Below are 18,740 nucleotides of genomic sequence, written 5' to 3'. Positions count from 1 at the left end.
CTAGTCTGAAGAATAATTCAACGTATCAAAAATCCGTTGATATCTGACTAGATGGAAGTCTTTATAAGCAGGAATGTAATGAATAAATGGCTAACCTGCAAATCAAAACACTAACAAGCTGCTTGATAGCATATAAGCCCTAGCAGTAGGGTTCCATTGCGATTCTCCTGATCAACAGAGTAGAGTATGACACCGTCGGCTAACTACTCACCTTGGCTAGCTAAGTGGTCAGACTCCAGAACAGAATAAGTCTAGGCGATCATGGGCAATTAGTTGGAAGCCTTATATTGAAGCATGGCGTGAAGTCAGCTCCAAGTCTTTCTGCAAGTCATAAGCCCAAACTTTCCGCTAGACAGCAAGTACATCCAGCAATACATTCAAATACCCTACCAGCTTAAGTATAGCCATAGGGTAGTAGTATGTTTGACAAGTGGTCCGCCACCTAATGCCAAGAATCAGTAGTTCAAGCCTGAGCAGCAGGCAAGTTCAAGTTGTATGTTGCACTGATGATAGGTAGAAGATAAATACTACGCATGACGATAAATCAAGCAACTGGTGGTTCTATAGGTGGTAAATCCCATTTATTAAATCATTAAAAACGTGAAACTACAGCAATAATAACTGCACTAGACATATGCACTGTTTAGTTGCCCATAGACAACAACACAAAAATCCGGCCAACTAACAAGAAAAAAACAAAATCATATTTAATCAGGGTTCATCCTACTTGCCCAGATTCTTAATTGGGTCGAGGATTTTGTCGTACCAGCGGCCTGGCTTCCAACCGCCAGCGGAACCGACATTGCTGCCTGACCCAGCACGGCTCGAAGCACGCAAGTTCATGCGGACACGGCCCTCAACCACCATGTTAACAACATTAATGATAGCAAAGGCGGTAGAGCCGATAGCACGGAAAACGGCCAGACAAGCAACAGACCACATGAGGAAACCGAGGTAGAAGTTATCGCCAATGTTGTCGATACCGTAGATCTCGGAGATTGCCATGGCCAGAATAGCATTGGCAATCATCCACACCATGACCATGTACGTACGCACACTCTTGTAGTAATCTTCCTGCAGCTGTGACTCGGACGTTGGTGGCTCCTCGACTGCTAAACGATCACGCAGATTGCGGAGAGCCTCATCATAACCAGAGTCAATGTCGACTTGCTCTGAGGGCATCTCCAGCTCGACAGTTGAGCCAGAGCCTTTGCCTATAGCACCACCGAGATCAGTCTTGATAATATTGTCACCCTTGGTTCCCCAGGTCACATCGTGGGTGTTGCAGAAGGCATAAATCTGAAGTGTACAAATGTAAGACGGCAGAAGCATAAAGTACTGGCCAGCCGATGTGAGCAAATGCCACGGGTCGAGGTAGATCAGAGACATAATAATGTACAGACCGACTGTCGAGGCCGTAGACACAATGAGATTGGTAAAAACGTTGCTGCCAATAGAAACATCAGCACCATCAGGCCCAGTGAACTGGTAAACGATGATATAAATGCAGGCAAAACTGTTGTAGGCCATAATGATACTGTAGAGTACCATACTCGTAAAGTATAGTTTCTTAGCACCTTGTGGTCGATTACCAAGCGAGACAATGAATTGCGTTGCTATCAGCAATACACACAAATAGCGGAGGATGATAAAGATAATGTTTCCAATACCATGGCCAAATGGGTCGACTTTGTCATCGGCTAGACCACCAGTAATGAAGAAGAAGGTCAGGTAAAAGTTGGCAAGCGAGAAGTAAGTGAAAAGTAACTGGATGAACTGGTAAACAAACTCCACATGAAGCAGAATCTTCCGTGTTAATGTGTGGTCGGTGTTCCAGATCTGCTTATAGTGAACAAGCGAATAGACAGCCGCAAAAAAGGCACCATTCAGCCAACGACGACGCTGCGAGATAAACTCAGGCACAGAGTCTAAAGAAGGGTTAGCAGTTATTCATTTTCGTGAAACGTTCGATCAAGAAAAACTTACCAGGCACATCAGTTTCTCCCGTACAGCCGCGCACGTACTTGAGCACCCAACGCTCACCGCGTTTTGCAACCAACTCCCAACAGAGAATTCTGTCTTCGGCCAGATACATGTTGGCTGTGAACACATCAGCGTCCTGACCATGCAGTGTCTCGCCCTTAAAGTACTGGCTAAGGGGTCCATGGCCCGTCTCGTCGTTCTGCAGGGCATGGTACCGGTAAGCAGATAACGCACCAGGCAGCACAGTAATGTACCCAAAGGCAGATTCCAGGGGCTTATCCAAAATATTGGACATTTTGTACTCAAAGTTCTGTGACGCCACAAGCGGGTTCAGCAAGTTACTGCCATAGCGACCCTTCATAGCTGTAATCTCACCACAGGCACCAGCGACGTTAGAGTCTGTGTCAAAGGCCTTCCATAGGTAGTATAGAGAATTAGACCCAGGGCGTGTACCAACATCCAGCAAGATGCAGACATTAGGGTTGAGCGCCTTTCCAAAGGCATTGAAGAACCAACGGTGGGAGTTGAGCTTGCGCTGGTTCTTTTCCTTTAGACAAAAGATCATCTGCACAGGCACAATGCCCTTTTCGGCGCCCTTGAACTTGAGGTCTGCATCAATCGACACTTGCGTCGTATACTCGTACACATGGGCCTGCACGGCCTTTTGGTTCACGAAGTTTTTGGCAATGCCGTGCTGGTAGACTCCCATGGCAGCTAAAACGTCCAAAGTGCGTGGATGAATCTTCTGTCGGCCATCTGACACGATGCAGACGACAATCTTCTGCCAGCCGTTCTCACCCCATGTACGAGATTTTGTTCTGCTGCAGAAGTGTGAAATATTCTTCATGACAGCATGCATTGTCCGCGTGAAATCGAACTCGTTCTCGTTGTACATAGTCACGCAGATGAACAGTTCAGTCTCGCGTGCTGTGCGGCCAATGTTTTGACGTAGCTTGTATCCACGCTCAACAAAATCATCTGGGTCACAGGTCACCGCCGTGTAGCGCATATGTGTAAATTCCACCTCATCGCGACGCGGCAGAAAACTAACCAAGATGGTAGGAATCTTGCACTCTAGCACCAGTTCACCGTTAATCAGCATGACTTCCTTCTTGGCCATCTGTGGCGGGCCAATTCCACGTCGTTTTTGCTTCCCCTCCCCAGGAGCCTCGGCATATTGCGGGGTCTTGTCTTGTTGTAATTCGTGGTGCTCTAAGTTGTTCAGAGTCTCTTGCGAATCATAGCGCACATGATGAGCATTTTGACTAAACGGCTGGCTTTCGCTATTGATCTCACTGCCGAAGACATCTTCGTCTTCTTCGTCAATGTTGTGGTAATTCTGGTGAGGGTCATACTGTTGATGCGGATCGTCATGCAGCGGAATGGATATTGACACATCGCTCTCTGTGGACCGATCAAACATTGGCTGTGGTGGCAGCGGCCGGCGTGGGCTTCCACCATACCGCGACGATGGCGTCCCCGCACGCGGGCTTCCATGGTAATCAACAGGCTCATAGTGCATACTTGGTGGCGGGCGGTTATAGTGCGAAGACCGTGATGGCGACCACTGGCGCGATGGAGAGGCATAGCTTATTTCTGAGTCCATGTCGTGACTCTGGAATGGAATATAGGTAGAGTCGGGCGGAGCCATAGTTGGCGGGTCCATAATAGACGATCTCCCTGACCGTGTTGATGTGATGGACGGCTGGTAAGAGGACGTATGGTGTGTTTGGCGCGAACTATCTTGGTAATGTGTTGGTGAGCGAGATGGCCTCGGAACAATGGCGGTCAAAGGAGGGACTGTATGGGGGTTGACACTAGCTCTGCTGATAGGGCGTGGGACGAGATTTGGAGGGGGCTTGGTATACGAAACAGGAACCTGTGAGACGTTTCCTGGCTCGTCCTGCAATTGTTGCTGTTGCTCTCTCTGTTGACGGCGTGGAGATTTGCCCTGTGGGATCACTGGCAACATCAGGACCTCGCTTTCAGGCCAGCTCTCACAGCTAGGCCTTGGAGGCCACTCGGTAGGACGCTGGTCACTCATGATGTGGGCAGTGGCCAAGGGTCGTCTCTTAAGTCGCAAAACAGCAGAGTGTGTAGCAGCGGGTGGGGGCAATGATAATGGAGCAGGACAAGGTCTAACTGGCTTCGAATGATGTGTTGAAGAGCGTGACTTTCGCGAAGAAAGTTCACAAGATGAGGGCACTGAGGAAGAAGCAGACCCAGCTTCGGGGTCAGACAATTTGGGAAAGCAAGTTGAGCCATCGTCCATCTTGGACAATGGCCTCTTCTTGACGGTCTCGAGCCCCATCTCTGAAGGGCGAATATGAGCCAAGGGAGGCATATCGGGTACTGCTGGAATGCTGTTCCTTGACAGGATTCCGTGAGACTCAGGTCTGAGCTGTATGTGTTGTTCTTGGTCCTTGGACACCACTGACTAGGTGGTGGGCAAACGAGACTCTGGAATGGGGGAAGTGGCAGTGGTATTAGAAGTGATGACCTGTGGTTTAATTGTGACATACGCTTGATGGTGGCGGTGGTGATCTTGCTGGTGATATCGTGTGGGACTGGAGTCGTATTCTTCGGCTGACGTCAACAAACGCACGGCAGCGCTGCCACCATGAGTAGGCGAATCGTCGGCTTCATGGTCGTAGCTAGGAAGCATGTATTCGGGCGGTCGCGTCGGGGACTGCGGAGTACGACGGTGACTCATGGTCAAACCGGGAGGCTACAGAAGGCGAGTGCCTGAGACCGAGAAGGGTGTTTGTTGATAGAGGACCGGAATGCTGAAAAGTCCAATAACAAAAGAACAGCAATGGCTCGATCTGTAAGACAATAATAAGAAGCCAAAAGGCGAGAGGAATGGGAATGGAACTTCAAGGCAGGTAGAAGCAAACGGTGGAAGAATCAGACCATAGAAACATGCGAGAATGGGAGAATGAATGAAGGAAAAAGAAGAGGACGGGAAAAGAGAAAATACATGCAAGAAAGGGCCAGGCGTCCTTGTAAATGAGCGGAAAAGCAAGGCCTTGATCTTCTAGGATCAACTCTACCCTCCCCCCAGGGCCATCAACGAGGCAGACCAAACGAAGCAACCAACTAAAAAAGCCAAGGCCCCAATCCCAATCAATCCGAGCCGCCATCGCCGGCGCTGAGAGAGACACAAAAAGAAGATTAAAGAGGAACTAGAAACACACCCCCTTCCCTCTTCGTCTCGTTGCCATGGTCGCCATGAGGAATGAAAAAGAGACATGGGCTTCGTTCTGATGAAGCTCCAGACAAAAAAGTAAACAATGCAGCTAGTTGTCTAGACAACTAGTGCTTAGTCATCATACATTTGCTCTTGACGATTTATACACTGTGAATATGCACTGTTTCATCTTTATGCACCTTCCTTTTCCAGTACACCGCTCCAGTTTTACTCTATGCAACTACGCGGGCCAGGCGGCTATCTCTTGTCTTCTTTCTTTATACCTATGCATTTATGCGGGCTTACACATACAAATTCCAACAACAACCGCCAGCTTGTTTTGCCTTGTCCTACTTTCCCTATTACTTGTGCTTCTTCTTCCACTAAATCTACTCTTGCTACCGCCTTGTACGCCTTACGCGTATTTCTTCTTCATTAGTCGCTCGTACAACCTCACCCAGCGGCATTCCTAAACAACACCTCACATCATAGTGTAGCGCAATTCTAACTTGCATTAGGATTCCTGCATTACGTGCTACCTCTAGGTTTCCAGAACACACCAGCCCTAGCTTTCTATTACCTCTCAACTCAATCTGTACTATTCTCTTTCCCCTGTTCACTCAAATAACAAACTCCAGACCCCAGACCCTGTAGCACAGCCTATAACCCGCTCTATTAGATTGCCCATTGTCAAGATCCCTCTCCTAGCAACCACGCTGACAACGAGGAAACACATCAGAAAGTCGTCTTCGCCTACCAGCTGTTCCCTTTTTTCTTGCCTCGTGTCCTCTAGCTCTTTGTGTCTTACCTATTGCCTTTTTGCTGTCTATATATTCTTACATTCTCAACAAGGAGTCACGAAAAGCATCAGAGTCCTACCTATAAAACTAATTGAAGTTCTGGCGCAAAAAAACAGCAATTTAACGGCATTAAGCAAACAACGCTAAAGCTACAGCCCACTGTCAAATTCAGATTAGACATGTAAACAATGGCATTGCCGAAAGAATTAGTCAAATGATAGGGTTATAAATTCCTATATCACAAGGGTTAATATACATTTTAGGCCTCTAAGCACTTAAAGTAAGGGCTGGAACGTGGAGTGAGAGACGCGTCGACTGTCATGCGGAAAATTTCCGGAGTAGTAAATGTATGCGGCAGCAAACAATACAAGGTGTTGATGAAAAACAAACCTCACAAGATAGCTCACCTTCCACCCTCCCCGGCTGTCGCCGGCTCAGAGGCGGAGTTCCAACAGAATTAAGTCACCAAGCAACAAAAAAGGAGCCCCAAATAGGAGAAACGGAAAATCTTGATAGATAGCGGGCACGGGGCAAGAGACAAAACTCGGCCTTTGTTTCCCGCGAGGAATCAAAGTGGAGAGGAGTCACGAATAATAATTGATTTGCTTGCCTAGTCGGCGATGTCTCTAGAGTGGGGGTAGGAAGAGATAAGTGAGCTAGAAGAAAAAAGTAGTCAAGAAAGAAACTATAGTATTACAAGATAGGCGATTGAAAAGTGGAGAGGAGAAGTATCCCGAGGAAAAATGGTCACGGGGTGGTGGGCGCCGTGATCATTTTGCCTGTGACTCAAACTGAGAGACTCGGATCTATATATGTAGAAGGCCAGAGACAGACTAGAAATAACTAGGTGTAAGCGCAAATAGGAATGTGTCATCGACATGGAACATGCAAAAGATGAGAGAATGAATGGGATTGTTGACAAGTAAATGAATCATCAATAAAAAATAAACAAATTTGAAAAAGAAGAACAGCAACAAAATGTGCCGAAAGCAAAATAGTAACACCAAGACCAGACAGTAGTACAAATTAACAAGATACAGATACGTTCTATCCCAGTCTAGCTGACCTCACGCACAACTTTATCAATGGCCTGTGCAACATACTCCACGTTGCGGGTGTTGAGACCAGCCATGCTAATGCGGCCATTGTTGGTCATGTAGATATGCGACTCTTCTCGAATGCGCAGGACCTGAGCCGGCGACAGCCCTGTGAAGCTGAACATGCCAATCTGATCGGTGATGTGGTTCCACGTTCCGGGAGTCTTGAGCTCCTCCAGCTTGCTGCGCAGAGCGGTGCGCATAGCGATGATACGACCCGACATGGTACGCAGGTTGTCTTTCCATTCCTCGTACAGAGCTTCGTTGTTTAGCACGACGGCCACGATGCGCGCACCGTACAGGGGAGGGTTGGAAATTTCGGAGCGCTGCAGAATAGCTAGCTGAGAAGCAACACGGGTTGCCACATTGACACCGGCAGCAAGACTGGCAGCTGAGGCAACGGCGTGAAGGCAGCCGGCACGCTCGCCGTACAGGCCGAAGTTCTTGGCGAAGCTCTGCGCAATGAGCATGTCAAAGCCCTGCTCGATAAAGTATGAGATGGCCCAAGCATCGCGAGCAACATCACCGGAGGCGAAACCCTGGTAAGCGCAGTCGAAGAATGGGAAGTGGTTTTTCTTCTTCAGCAACTCGGAAATCTGCTTCCATTGGTCCTGTGAGGGGTCGACTCCGGTGGGGTTGTGAGCACAAGGGTGAAGCAGGACAATGGAACGGTCGGGGGCCTCAGAGAGTGACTTCATGAGCCCATCGAAGTCCAGCCCGCGGGTAGCCTTGTCAAAGTAAGGATATTGGAGCACAGGCAGGCCGACATTGTTAAAGATCTGAGTATGGTTGGCCCAGGTAGGGTTAGAGATGTAGACCTGGCGGTTTCCGCGGTAAAATTTGCTCAGAAAGAGAGCTCCCATGTGCACGGCACCGGTTCCCGAGATGGTCTGAACCGATGAGACTCTCTTCTCAGCCAGAGCAGGCGAAGAAGCGCCGATGATTAGCTCGGCAGCCTTGCTAGTAAAAGCAGGAACACCGAGAATAGGGGCATATTCATGGTTCAGCTCGGGGTCGGCGGCAAGGATAGCTTCAGCCTAGGACAGGTGGTAGGAGGGGTTCAGTTTGTTAGCGAATAAGGAAACAGAAGAAGAGAGAGGGCTTTGGTCTGTACCTTTTTCACAACGGGAAGCACCCACGGCTTTGCGTTTTCATCGCGGTAAGCGCCGATTCCCTGCAACGGAGAAAGAGGGAAAAAAAATTAGCATGTTGGAGGCGTAGTAAGGCGAAGCGGAAAGCAGCGTGATAATTCGGTGACTGAGATATTGGGAACAAAAAAGATCCTTACCAGATCGACTTTCTTGGGATTGGTGTCAGCACGGTACGATCTCATAAGACCGAAAAGAGCATCTTCAGGCGCCTGAGGAACCAGCTCAGCGCTGAAGATGGATGCATCAGATGCAGGGGCGGAGGAAGAGACGGAGGAAGCCATGTGGGATGAAATAGACTCAAGGCGTTGAGCAGCGGTAGAAAGGGTAGAGGAAGAAGCAGAAAGGAAAGAATTGGGGCAAGAAAGAGAGGCAGAAGTAGCGGTGGAAGCAGAGGGCGGGACGGACGGAGTACAAAAAGAGGGAGAAGATGAGGGAAAAGCTGCAGCTGAAGCAGAGGCAGGTGTGCTAACTGAAATAGCAGCTGCTGCCGCGGAATCGCGGGGTGCCTGTGCCATTTTGAAGTAAAATGGTTCGACGTCCTGTTTTTCTATGACACAAGGGTGTGAGTCCTTGCTTGACAAGTATAAGCTCCTGTTTTAGTGGTCCCACTCCAAATATTTAAGTGGCTCCCCAAATATTGACAAGCAGGTAGGTTTGTTGTTGACGGGTCGTCGTCTTGGGAGATGGTATCCTTAAAGGCTCAAGAACTGAGGCGCTGAAAGGTCTAAGGGATGCTTGTTTGCGCTTCATCTCATTGGCCCGGAAGTGTGGAGTCAACCCGGCCCCCTCTGGCTCCTCTGATGAAACAAACTGGGCAAATTGGGGCATTGGAGTGATGGTTTGGGGCGATGGCTGACTAAAATCCGTTGGACCGAGGAACGGAGAAAGGTCCTGAGATTTATGTTATGCCTGTACTAATTGATGAAGCATAGTAGCTATAGAGCGTCTTGGCCAAGTTTGCCCTCATAGATAATAGACCGCCTATAAATTCTAGGCCCTGCCTATTATCGTTCTGATGACCATTCATCCGTTGGCTTGCCACCATGAAATTTGGGTTTCTCGCTACATCAGACAAGTTATTTATTAACAGAATTATTTACTATTCTCACTACATAGCGATGGCTGTTTGGCGCACCCAAGAACGGTCAGTTATCGCTGCCGCCAGGCGTTAAACAGTGCAGCTCATCGCTCGCATGCGAGAACTTGGAGACAAAATATGGAATGAGAAGAGACCATCCTCAGTATAGCAGCTTGTTTAAAGCGGGTTGTGGCTTCCAAAGAGCTGATTTTGGATATACTCGAAAGCCTGTAACCTTGCGCTCTCGTTGCGATCAGTGTTTACCCACCCAACTGTTTAATGTTCTGTATCTCTTTATGTAAACCGGCATTTTTTTGCATCAAGATCTGTTTCTCCCAATTCAAGTCAGCGGGGTTGATGTTTGCATCTCGGTTTGGCCTATCTTACATCAACATACTCTCATGACAGTCGCGTTGAGCACTTTGTCTCCGTTCTTGAACACATTAGTAGTGATAAAGATATTTTCCTTGCCTTCTTTTTACCCTCCCTTATAGATAACTTCGAATGGTTGGTCTATTATACATCTGAAACTCTTTAACTAGTTATCATATTTTGCATTAAAAAAAAGGAATACCAAGCCCACAACGCCAGGAAATCCGTCTTCGGAAATCTTCGAATATGCCACAACCAAAATTTACTCACATTAGTGGCATTATACACCTCCATCCTTCTACTACTACCTGAATCTTTACCCCCATTCTTATCTACTCGTCCTCTTCTGGAATGCCGTCATGGAAGTTGGTCCCATCCGTCGTCGCCTTGATTACGCCTACTCGGATCAAAAAGTCTCCAAAACGCTCGCCCTCATCCCGCTCTAGTGCATATCTCTTGAGAAGCGGCTTAAGAGTGGCCAGGATCTCGTCCTCCTTGATGCTCTGGCGGTACATCTTGTTCAATCGCTGGCCGTGGTAGCCGCCACCTAGATACATGTTGTACGTGTCATACGCCTTACCAACAAAGGCCACCTCAGCTAGCCACGGCCGAGCACAGCCATTAGGGCAGCCAGTCATGCGCATGACGATAGAGTCGTGGCGTAGGCCGAGCTCCTCTAGATACGTCTCGAGCTTGCCAATCAGAACAGGCAGGTAACGCTCCGATTCGGCCATAGCTAGACCACACGTAGGGAAGGCAACACAGGCAGAGGAGCTGAGGCGGAGGCCAGAGAATTGCGTGTTGTCAAGCTTCCACTTCTTCAGTAGCGCCTTGGTCTCTTCTAGGTCCTCGTCGGCAATGTTGCTAAGGACGACATGCTGGTTGCCCGTTAGACGGAACTCGCCTTTAGTCTTGCTGGCGATATCACGCAGACCAGTCTTCATCTGGAACTCGGGCGTGTCCTCAACACGGCCGTTCTCGATGAACATGGTGAAATGGTTAAGACCAACATCGTCTTTGACCCAGCCAAAAACGTCGACATTACTCTCAAACTTGAACGGCCGTGGCTCCCCAAACTTTTGGCCCCACAGCTCTTCCACCTTGCTTCGGAAGACGTCAACGCCCATATCGTCAATCGTGTACTTGAGACGGGCGTGCTTGCGGTTCTTGCGATCACCGTGGTCACGCTGGACAAGCATCACCTTCTCACAAGCAGCGTCAACTTGGTCACGTGAGACAAAGCCCATCATGCGGCCGGTTTGGGGGTATGTTTTCTTGTTGTTATGCGTGGTGCCCATGCCACCGCCAGCCATCAAGTTGAAGCCAGCCAGATGGCCATCCTCGCCCCGTATAGATACAAGGCCAATATCGTGTGCGTAGACATCTGTGTCGTTATGAGGAGGGGTTGCAATGGTGATCTTGAATTTCCGGGGCAAGTAGGTTGGGCCGTACAGAGGCTCGAAGTCCTGGACCGCCTCTCCAGCAACTTGCACCTTCTTGTCATCGCCAGTCAGCCAAATTTCATGGTAGGCACGGGTTGCTGGAAGCAGGCGGGTGCTGATGCGCTGAGAGCACTCATAGATTTCCCTATGGTATATGGAATGCTTGAGGGTGGGAGAGCACATGATGGTACGGTTGACGTCGCCGCAAGCAGCCAAACTAGTCATCATAGCACGGTTAATAGCCTGCATTGCTGGCTTAAGCTTGCCCTTGACGATACCGTGGAACTGGAACGTTTGGCGGGTAGTCAGCTTCATGGTATTATTGCCCAAATGTGTGGCAATATCATCCATAGCAATCCACTGCTGTGGTGTAGCCACAGCACCATCTAGGCGGCAACGAATCATGAATGAATAGGCGGGCTCCAAGCCCTGAGCCTTGCGCTCGTCACGGATATCGCGGTCATCTTGCATGTATGTGCCGTGGAACTTAGTCAGCTGCTGATCCCACTCTGATATAGCGCCGGTAGTAGTATCCTTTAGGCCCTCCTCAATGGTGCCACGTAGGAAGTTGGAAGCAATTTTGATGTCCTCATTAGTGATCGGGGCAGGCTCCTCAGGGAGACCGTCGACTTTATCAACACCCAGAGCAGCCCAAATCTTGGGCTCCCACTCCTGATAACCAGTCTGATAACCATCAGGGTCCTGGTCATCACCCAGACCAACGTCAGCCAAACGCTTGGCGCCTAGATTGGCCAGGACGCGGTCGAGATCTTTGGCTGGCTTGTTGTAGTAAATACGATCCTCCTTGCGAGGCCAATAATGCTTATCACCTAGGCCAAACACTGAGTAGTTGACTGAAGCTAAATCCAGCTCCGTGTTATCCTTGAGAGCGGTCCACAGTGCATGGCCATTCTGGGGGAACTCGCCCTGACCAGCAGTTGAAGTGACAAAAATTATGTTTTCCTCGCCTGGGAGATCTTCAAGAGGGTAGTCCTCCATAGTCATGACTTGGGACTTGAGGCCACGTGCTCTACCACGGCTAGCCAAGCGCTTAGCCACGGAAGTGGCGTTTCCGTTATCCGAGGCATAAAGAACCGTCAAAGGAGCACCAAAGAGGCCCTCGAGCAACTGGTCGTAGGCATCTTTGGCTTGTCTCTTTTGTTGGGTGCGGACCTCAGTGCCGAAGTCCTGAGCAAGGCTTGCAGCATACTGGGGCTGTTTCTTCATCAGCTGGGTGAGCTGATTGTCACGAGACAAGAAATCCTTGAGCTCCTTCTTGATACGCTCAGAGTCCAAGATAAAGTTAGGCTCGTCTTGGGTCTCGTTTTGGGGATTCCAGCGGTACAGGGGCCAGTAGCCAACGTCGACAGCCTTCTTAGTCTCTTGTAGGACAGTCAAGGCAGAGTCGTGCTCGCCATAGTATGGGAGATACGCCAAAACAACAGAAGGGCCTTCAAACTTGTCGGCCTCCATCATGGCCTGCAAAACTTGAGTATAGGAGCTGTAAACGGCAGTTGAAGCCACATAGACATTTCCAAAGTTCATAGCATAGAGGCCAATGTCCTTTTTCCGGCGCGTAGCATCGGCAGCAGAGCGTTCGGAATAAGGAGTCGAATCAATGATGAGCATGTTGACATTTTGGCCAGAGGCAAGAACATGGTGCACGCCTGAATTTCCCAAATCGTATGACCAAGCATCAGACCCAACAAGCCACAGAGACTCCTTGCGGAACAAGTCCTGGTTTTTCAAAAGCTTCTGTGACAAATCGCTGTTATCTGATTCTAGAGATTTGATCACTTCATCCGCAGCAATGTTAGTCCTATTACTATCACCGTTCAATGATAGCGACCACTTTGCAAGAGCCTTAGAAGGACTATCTGAAGCGAATTCTTTAGAGGAAGCAGCAGATTTCGCTTCGGAAATAAAACGATTGCGCTTTTCTCTATGGGCCAGCAATGAGCCGAACCCAAACTCGGGAGTTGCAGTAATGGTTTTGGAGATTCCGGTGTTTTCAGAGGTAAGGGCATTGGCAACAAAAGCCCGCTGGCCAAAAAGCTGGTTGAGGATCTTGGTGTAGGCAGTTTCGACCTTGGGTGTTTCAATTTTGTATCCGCTATCAACAGATAAAGCTACTTCAACGCCAACCTCCAAGTTCTGAATAGGCTTCTCAGAAATAAGGTTTTGGACGACACCACGAAGAGCTTGGCTCACAGTGGCAGGTGTCAAATGGCCAAGCTGATGGCCTACGATGGCTTCAACACCACCCGGACCACTCTTGACAGAAGTAAGAACATCCAAAAGAACGGGGCCCCATCTTGTTGTCTTACGGCGAACTTGCTCAAGCACTGCGATTTTCTTCACTGACTTAGGAATAGACTCAACGAGCTTAAAGCCCAGCCAAGGGCGGTACAGGCGGGCAGTGAGGATACCAGTGTTCGCAAAAGTCTCGCCTGACTCAGCATTAGCGACAGTCTCAACAAAGTCATGACTGTTGGCACCGAATACAAATACGCAGTTTGTAGCTGTGGCAGAGCCGAAATACTCGAAAGCACGGTACTGGCGGCCAGTGGCTTCTGAGAGCCTATACCAAATATCTGTGGCAAATGCAAAGATATCCTCTGAGGTGGCAACAGTGGACTTTTGCTCGACCTCGGCCTCGGAGGGAGTGGGAGCAACAGAAGTCTTTTCGTCGGAATAAATCGATGTGTGGTTATAAGTAGTGGCCTGAAATTTGAGGATGGCCTCGGAGTCGAGAAGCGCCTCAACAACAGTGGGCGTTTCGGGGATCACGGGAGATTCACTGGATGCAAAAATGGAGCTAGGGAAAAAGTGGATAACACCTTTTCCGGAGCGGATGGCCAGTGCGTGGGCCGTCAAGGCCATGTCCTGGGCCTCTTGTACCGTTTCAGACTGAAGGAAAGTCCACCCAACATTGCGGATAGAGGTTATAGCGGAATAGTCGGGGTTTTCAGAGGGCCCTAAGGAAACATGGATCACTACAGGATAGCTGGCCAGCTTATAGAGGTGACCGATAGAAGGGATCAGGATGTTGGAAGAGGTAGTGATCGTAGTGAGACGCCCGGAACGGATAGGCGTGAAAACGGAGAGAAGAGGATCGGCATTGAAGCGGACGGGGATGACCTGCAATATTAAGAAACGGAGGGTTAGAGACTAAAACCAAAGCTCTAACTTCAGCGCATGTTACAACAAATATACGCGTTGGTAACTAGTGATACGAACCTCGGGAGTCTTGGAAGCTACCAAGCTTTTTGTCTGCTGTGTTACATGTGCCTTTAACCAGGGTGAGAACTCAGACTCAGAGTCGAGCGAGGGCTGAACCGAGATGATGACATCACTAGAGAGATAAGCGATGCGAGCAACTAAGTAGCAAAAGCAAAGTCAGTAAACTCTACTATGAAAAAAGTAAAACAACCATGCCAGATTTTGCAAGAGCGAAAAAAGAGCAGCAAGATTTTTCAAGACTTCACGCGCGCACAGCTTAGACTTGATCAGTTTTGGCAATTGCTTGATGCTGAAATTGGATGATCCCGGGTCATGCAAATACGGATGAGATGATTGGACAGAGCCCATCCAGGGAGGTTCAACGCCACAACTATCGCCATCACATCACTAGGCCATATGCTCTAAGCCCGCACTGGCAGCGTCGAATATATTGTAAATCGAAAACGACGGCAAACAAGATCAAATCAATATGGAAAATAAACTTACCGGCCTCGCTTGGAGAGCCAATAGCCAGTGTGCTCGACATGGTTGCTTCACTGGACAATGGCAGGTTAGGTTGATGATAGTGGGAGAAAGAGAAGGAGAGTGAAAAGGAAAAGGAAAAGCCCACGATGATATAGAAGAGAAGGGGAAAAATGAGGAAGAAGAAGAAGAGTAAGCGTCTTTGCCTCTAGCAACAAGGAGCTGGCGCTGTAGGGAGGGGAAGAGCGTCCACACTTGTCACTTCAACAGCCACGCTAATTCAAGACCGGCGAAGAAAAATTTCAAGCGTACACAACTAATATGCAAATGACAGGATAGGCTGGTTGTTCTCTTTTCCTCTTTTTATTTTGCCGCTGTCTCTCTGGTTCGTTTTATTAGGCCCGGTTCCACGCAATAAGCCAACACACAATAGCACACATCCCCACCAAATCACAAATCACACACGGCGATTTCCAAGCTTTCGCGATTGCGTGATCACTTAGCGTTCTCCCAGGGCATATTGCACCACCGCCAACAATACAACGCAACACCCAGGAACAAAATGCCAGGAGCGGGCTGTTATCGATACGGATGCATGTACAGATAGATGTACACTCATACATGTTACTAGGAGCAAGCCATCAATATAGAAGGCAGTGACATGCATTTCTTTGCGACATCTAAATACTACTATAAGCAAGCATTAGAGCTGATGAAAAATAGACGAACATGGACGGGGACGGTGCTTCACAAGTTCTTCAGCCAATCAGCCCTCGTCCATTCGACTTTCTTCCCTTTCGGTTTTGTAAACGAGCTACTACGTTCTCTACTTGCACCGATTCCGGCCCTCCCCTCGGCCCTTGTTGCCACCGAATCCTCCCAGCGTCCTTGCGCTTAATTCGGCATCGAGTTCCTCCTCTGTTTGTCTTGCCTTACTTTGGTTTTTTGCTCTATTCTCTTCTCCCGCAACACAACCCCTTCATTTAGTGCTGGAATCAGATAACTCAGCAGCCCTATCCTATCCAATCATATATTGTCTATACATCAGCAACAACCCCTGTTTTGTGACAACCTCAGTCCGCCAATATTGTCGCCAAAACTCTCTCTAAAGGAAGGGGTCCTACCGTACTTTTTGACGGCCTTCTTGGCAGCTAGGACAACTGCTTTTGTGGGGATAAGTCTATTAGATCCGTCGCTCGCCATTTCCCATGTCCTGCTCGACATCAATGACACCTTTTGTGGCTCTTGTAATTGCGGAGCTTGGCGGCTACCGATGTCATATTAGGGTTATGTTGTTGAAAACAAGGGTTAGACACGAAAAAACTTTTCCTTGTCGTCACGTGAAAATATTATGAGGTACATTCCAGTTTGATTCCGGAATAGCGCGTAGTCAAGTGGGAGCTGCCAGGGGTCTTTTTCCAAACATGCACAATGCGGTAATACTTTGCACAAGGACTGCTTAAAATGTCTTTCTTTTCTGTCTTCACTTCTCCCCTTGAAGAGCCAAGGTCAAAGATAAAATCCATGCGAGACACCCGCATTGGTAGTGGGTATGTTGGTATTGATATTGTGTGATGAAACCCCCGATACATATTAAAACGCCGTTAACCCATATCATTGGCCACTGGCCGAAAACCAAAACGAGAAGAGGGCCTAGGCCTCATTCGAGAATAAAGTAGTATCAAGTAGAAAAAGGAGAGAACTAGGGGAAGGGGGAGAGAGAAAAGGTCAAGAAATCAATCAGGGCATGGAAAAATGAACAAAGATAAAGAAACGAATCGCTATCCAGATGCCGCATTAAGATAGGGTAAAAGCTGAGGGTAAAGTAGGCAATTTACAGCACGACTATAAAGGAAGACGATAAATAGTAAATTCGCCCCCCCCCCCCCCCCTTGGTAATGGGAAACGACAAGCAAGCAAACATGAGCGTAAATGTGGGTGCAAGCGTGGGCATGAGGGGGCAAGGAAAGAGCTCAAGTGGCGCACTCTGTCTTAGACAGCATCGTCTGCAATCTTACGGAACCGTGCGTTCATAGACCGTGCCCACTCGTCTCTATCTGAAGCATCGAGCCAATACGACCGGCCAACACCAATCATGAGACGGGCCAGCTTTCCCCGCCACGTGTGACCTTCAGCACAGTCCTGGGTAAAAGGCGCCCCCAGCTGCTTGATGGGGTCGTCATTTTCGACAACGCGGTCCATGTGACGTCTTAGACACTGTTGCGCAAATGCGGCCACGACGAAACAGAGATAGAAGCGGCCTAGAGTGGCAAAAACGATTATAATGATGCTGAATGCCGTATCATGGGGCATGCTCGACGCACCCTTGGAAAGACTGCCACTGCTGACCTTAAGCGGCATTTGTGACGTGACAGAGTCATCAGCCCGGGCGTCCTCGGCAGCCCGCGCAACGTACCAGGTCATGGCGAACGAAGCGGTCAAGGCGAGGTTGATGAATGAGTCGATAATATACAGCCAGGCGAATGCTAAGCACTCGAAGGGACTCTGCTTGCGAATATGCGGTATTAGGTAGACAAGACTGAAAATCGCTAATACGCAATATAGGTAAGTTGGTATTTGTAGGGCATTGAGGCTATATCCTGTCAATATAGCAAGTAGGCCGTATATGCCTGTTGCCTTGTTGAAGACGAGGACGGCAGCGATAATCTCGGAAGCCAAGGGGAGACCGACACATCCTAAGAACTTCTATGAAGCGAGAAGACAGAAAGACGTTAGCGCTACCGTACTACAGACGAATAGTGTTGTTGTTCCACATGGCATGATATGCGCTCACTATGCCACCCCTGAACCGAAGCATAAACCTGAGACCCGTGCCGCACCGCGCTTTTTTTTTATACCATCCCTTCTCTATGTAGGTGATAGACAAACAAGAGGTAAAAAAGAAATGCAGGCAGACAGACAAAGACAAGGTGGAGTATGCAGTAAAGGCGAAGACAAGTGAACAGACATGCGATCACGTTGCGACAGGCACCTAAGATATGCGGCGACGTACCTTGGGACGTGGAATCCGGAAGAGACGGGAAAACGAACGCATGGCGGTAGCAAGTTGGTCGGGAAGACCAGCAGGGCAGGAGTAGGGCCAGGCGGGTTTATACGAGTCCGTATGCGATCTGGATGGAGAGAAGGGTGGTGCGCGTTACTGTCACCACCAAGAAAAGGAAAGCCCAGGATCTATGGAAACAGGTTGGTCGCTTGGTTAGGCTTCGAGATGCGAATTCCAGCAGCAGAGGCACAATAATAGACACGCTAAAATAGAGAGACCGCAGCGGTAGCAGTACAATAAAGAAGCGGGATAAAAGGAAAGTCGGTCGGGTCGGTCGGTGTAAAGGAGCGTCTGGAAATGGAAGAAGAAAGGAGAGGAAAAAAAGAAGAAAGGAATGACAGGTGATGCGCCGTAAAATGGTGGTTTGATCTCTGCAACCAACTCAGCTCGTCAACTTTGTGGGCTCTGGTCTCTCTCTCAGAAGGCGAAGCTTACTCCCCTCTCTTTGGTTGCTTGTCTTGCCTGGCTGAGTGGGTGGGCTGAGTGAGGAGAGAGAGTGGTGTGGTTGTTGTGTGAGATGGCAAATTAGTAGAAGTAGGAGAGACGAATTACAAAAGAAAAAAAGGGGACGAAAAAAAGAAATAAAGGGACATTTCAAACAGGATAATTAAGTTTGCCGAGAGAGAAAAGAGAGGAACCTGGGCGCCCCATCAAGTTTAAACTACACATGCATGCAGCAATAACTACAGTGCAGGACACACATTACATTACATATGCGGACATGCGGGCATTAACAACCCGGACTCTCGCTGTGTTGTATTACTGCAACAAGGGGTCCATCAACAAGCTCGCTTGCCTGCGCCCAGCAACAGAGCAGCAGAAAAAGGCGATCAAAGCAAGCTAACCAATGAGAAATCT

At 48.8% G+C, this 18,740-nt stretch overlaps 4 protein-coding genes across 4 annotated transcripts; all 4 read right to left on the bottom strand.

Annotated features, from left to right (window-relative positions):
- Positions 1-723: 723 nt before the first annotated feature.
- HOO65_050660 (glycosyltransferase family 2 protein) lies at positions 724-4,696 on the bottom strand (the record flags this gene model as incomplete). Its single annotated transcript, XM_071003105.1, has 3 exons — positions 724-1,928; positions 1,987-4,352; positions 4,506-4,696. 3 exons carry the CDS (start codon positions 4,694-4,696, stop codon positions 724-726), a joined length of 3,762 nt encoding a protein of 1,253 aa, XP_070858719.1.
- Positions 4,697-7,030: 2,334 nt separating this feature from the next.
- HOO65_050659 (Aspartate aminotransferase) lies at positions 7,031-8,736 on the bottom strand (the record flags this gene model as incomplete). The annotated part of the gene is made up of 2 exons (XM_071003309.1): positions 7,031-8,107; positions 8,359-8,736. 2 exons carry the CDS (start codon positions 8,734-8,736, stop codon positions 7,031-7,033), a joined length of 1,455 nt encoding a protein of 484 aa, XP_070858718.1.
- A 1,267-nt stretch (positions 8,737-10,003) lies between these two features.
- Positions 10,004-14,882, bottom strand: HOO65_050658 (sulfite reductase beta subunit; the record flags this gene model as incomplete). The annotated part of the gene is made up of 3 exons (XM_071003078.1): positions 10,004-14,254; positions 14,354-14,493; positions 14,843-14,882. 3 exons carry the CDS (start codon positions 14,880-14,882, stop codon positions 10,004-10,006), a joined length of 4,431 nt encoding a protein of 1,476 aa, XP_070858717.1.
- A 1,928-nt stretch (positions 14,883-16,810) lies between these two features.
- On the bottom strand, positions 16,811-17,594 carry HOO65_050657 (Inositolphosphorylceramide synthase subunit Kei1; the record flags this gene model as incomplete). Its single annotated transcript, XM_071003509.1, has 2 exons — positions 16,811-17,514; positions 17,573-17,594. 2 exons carry the CDS (start codon positions 17,592-17,594, stop codon positions 16,811-16,813), a joined length of 726 nt encoding a protein of 241 aa, XP_070858716.1.
- Positions 17,595-18,740: the final 1,146 nt, after the last annotated feature.

Source organism: Ceratocystis lukuohia (assembly GCF_044167205.1).
Source record: "Ceratocystis lukuohia strain C4212 chromosome Unknown Supercontig5_pilon, whole genome shotgun sequence".
NCBI classification, from domain to species: domain Eukaryota; kingdom Fungi; phylum Ascomycota; class Sordariomycetes; order Microascales; family Ceratocystidaceae; genus Ceratocystis; species Ceratocystis lukuohia.
Note: the sequence above shows the minus strand (reverse complement) of the source record. Positions and strands in the feature narration are given on the sequence as shown.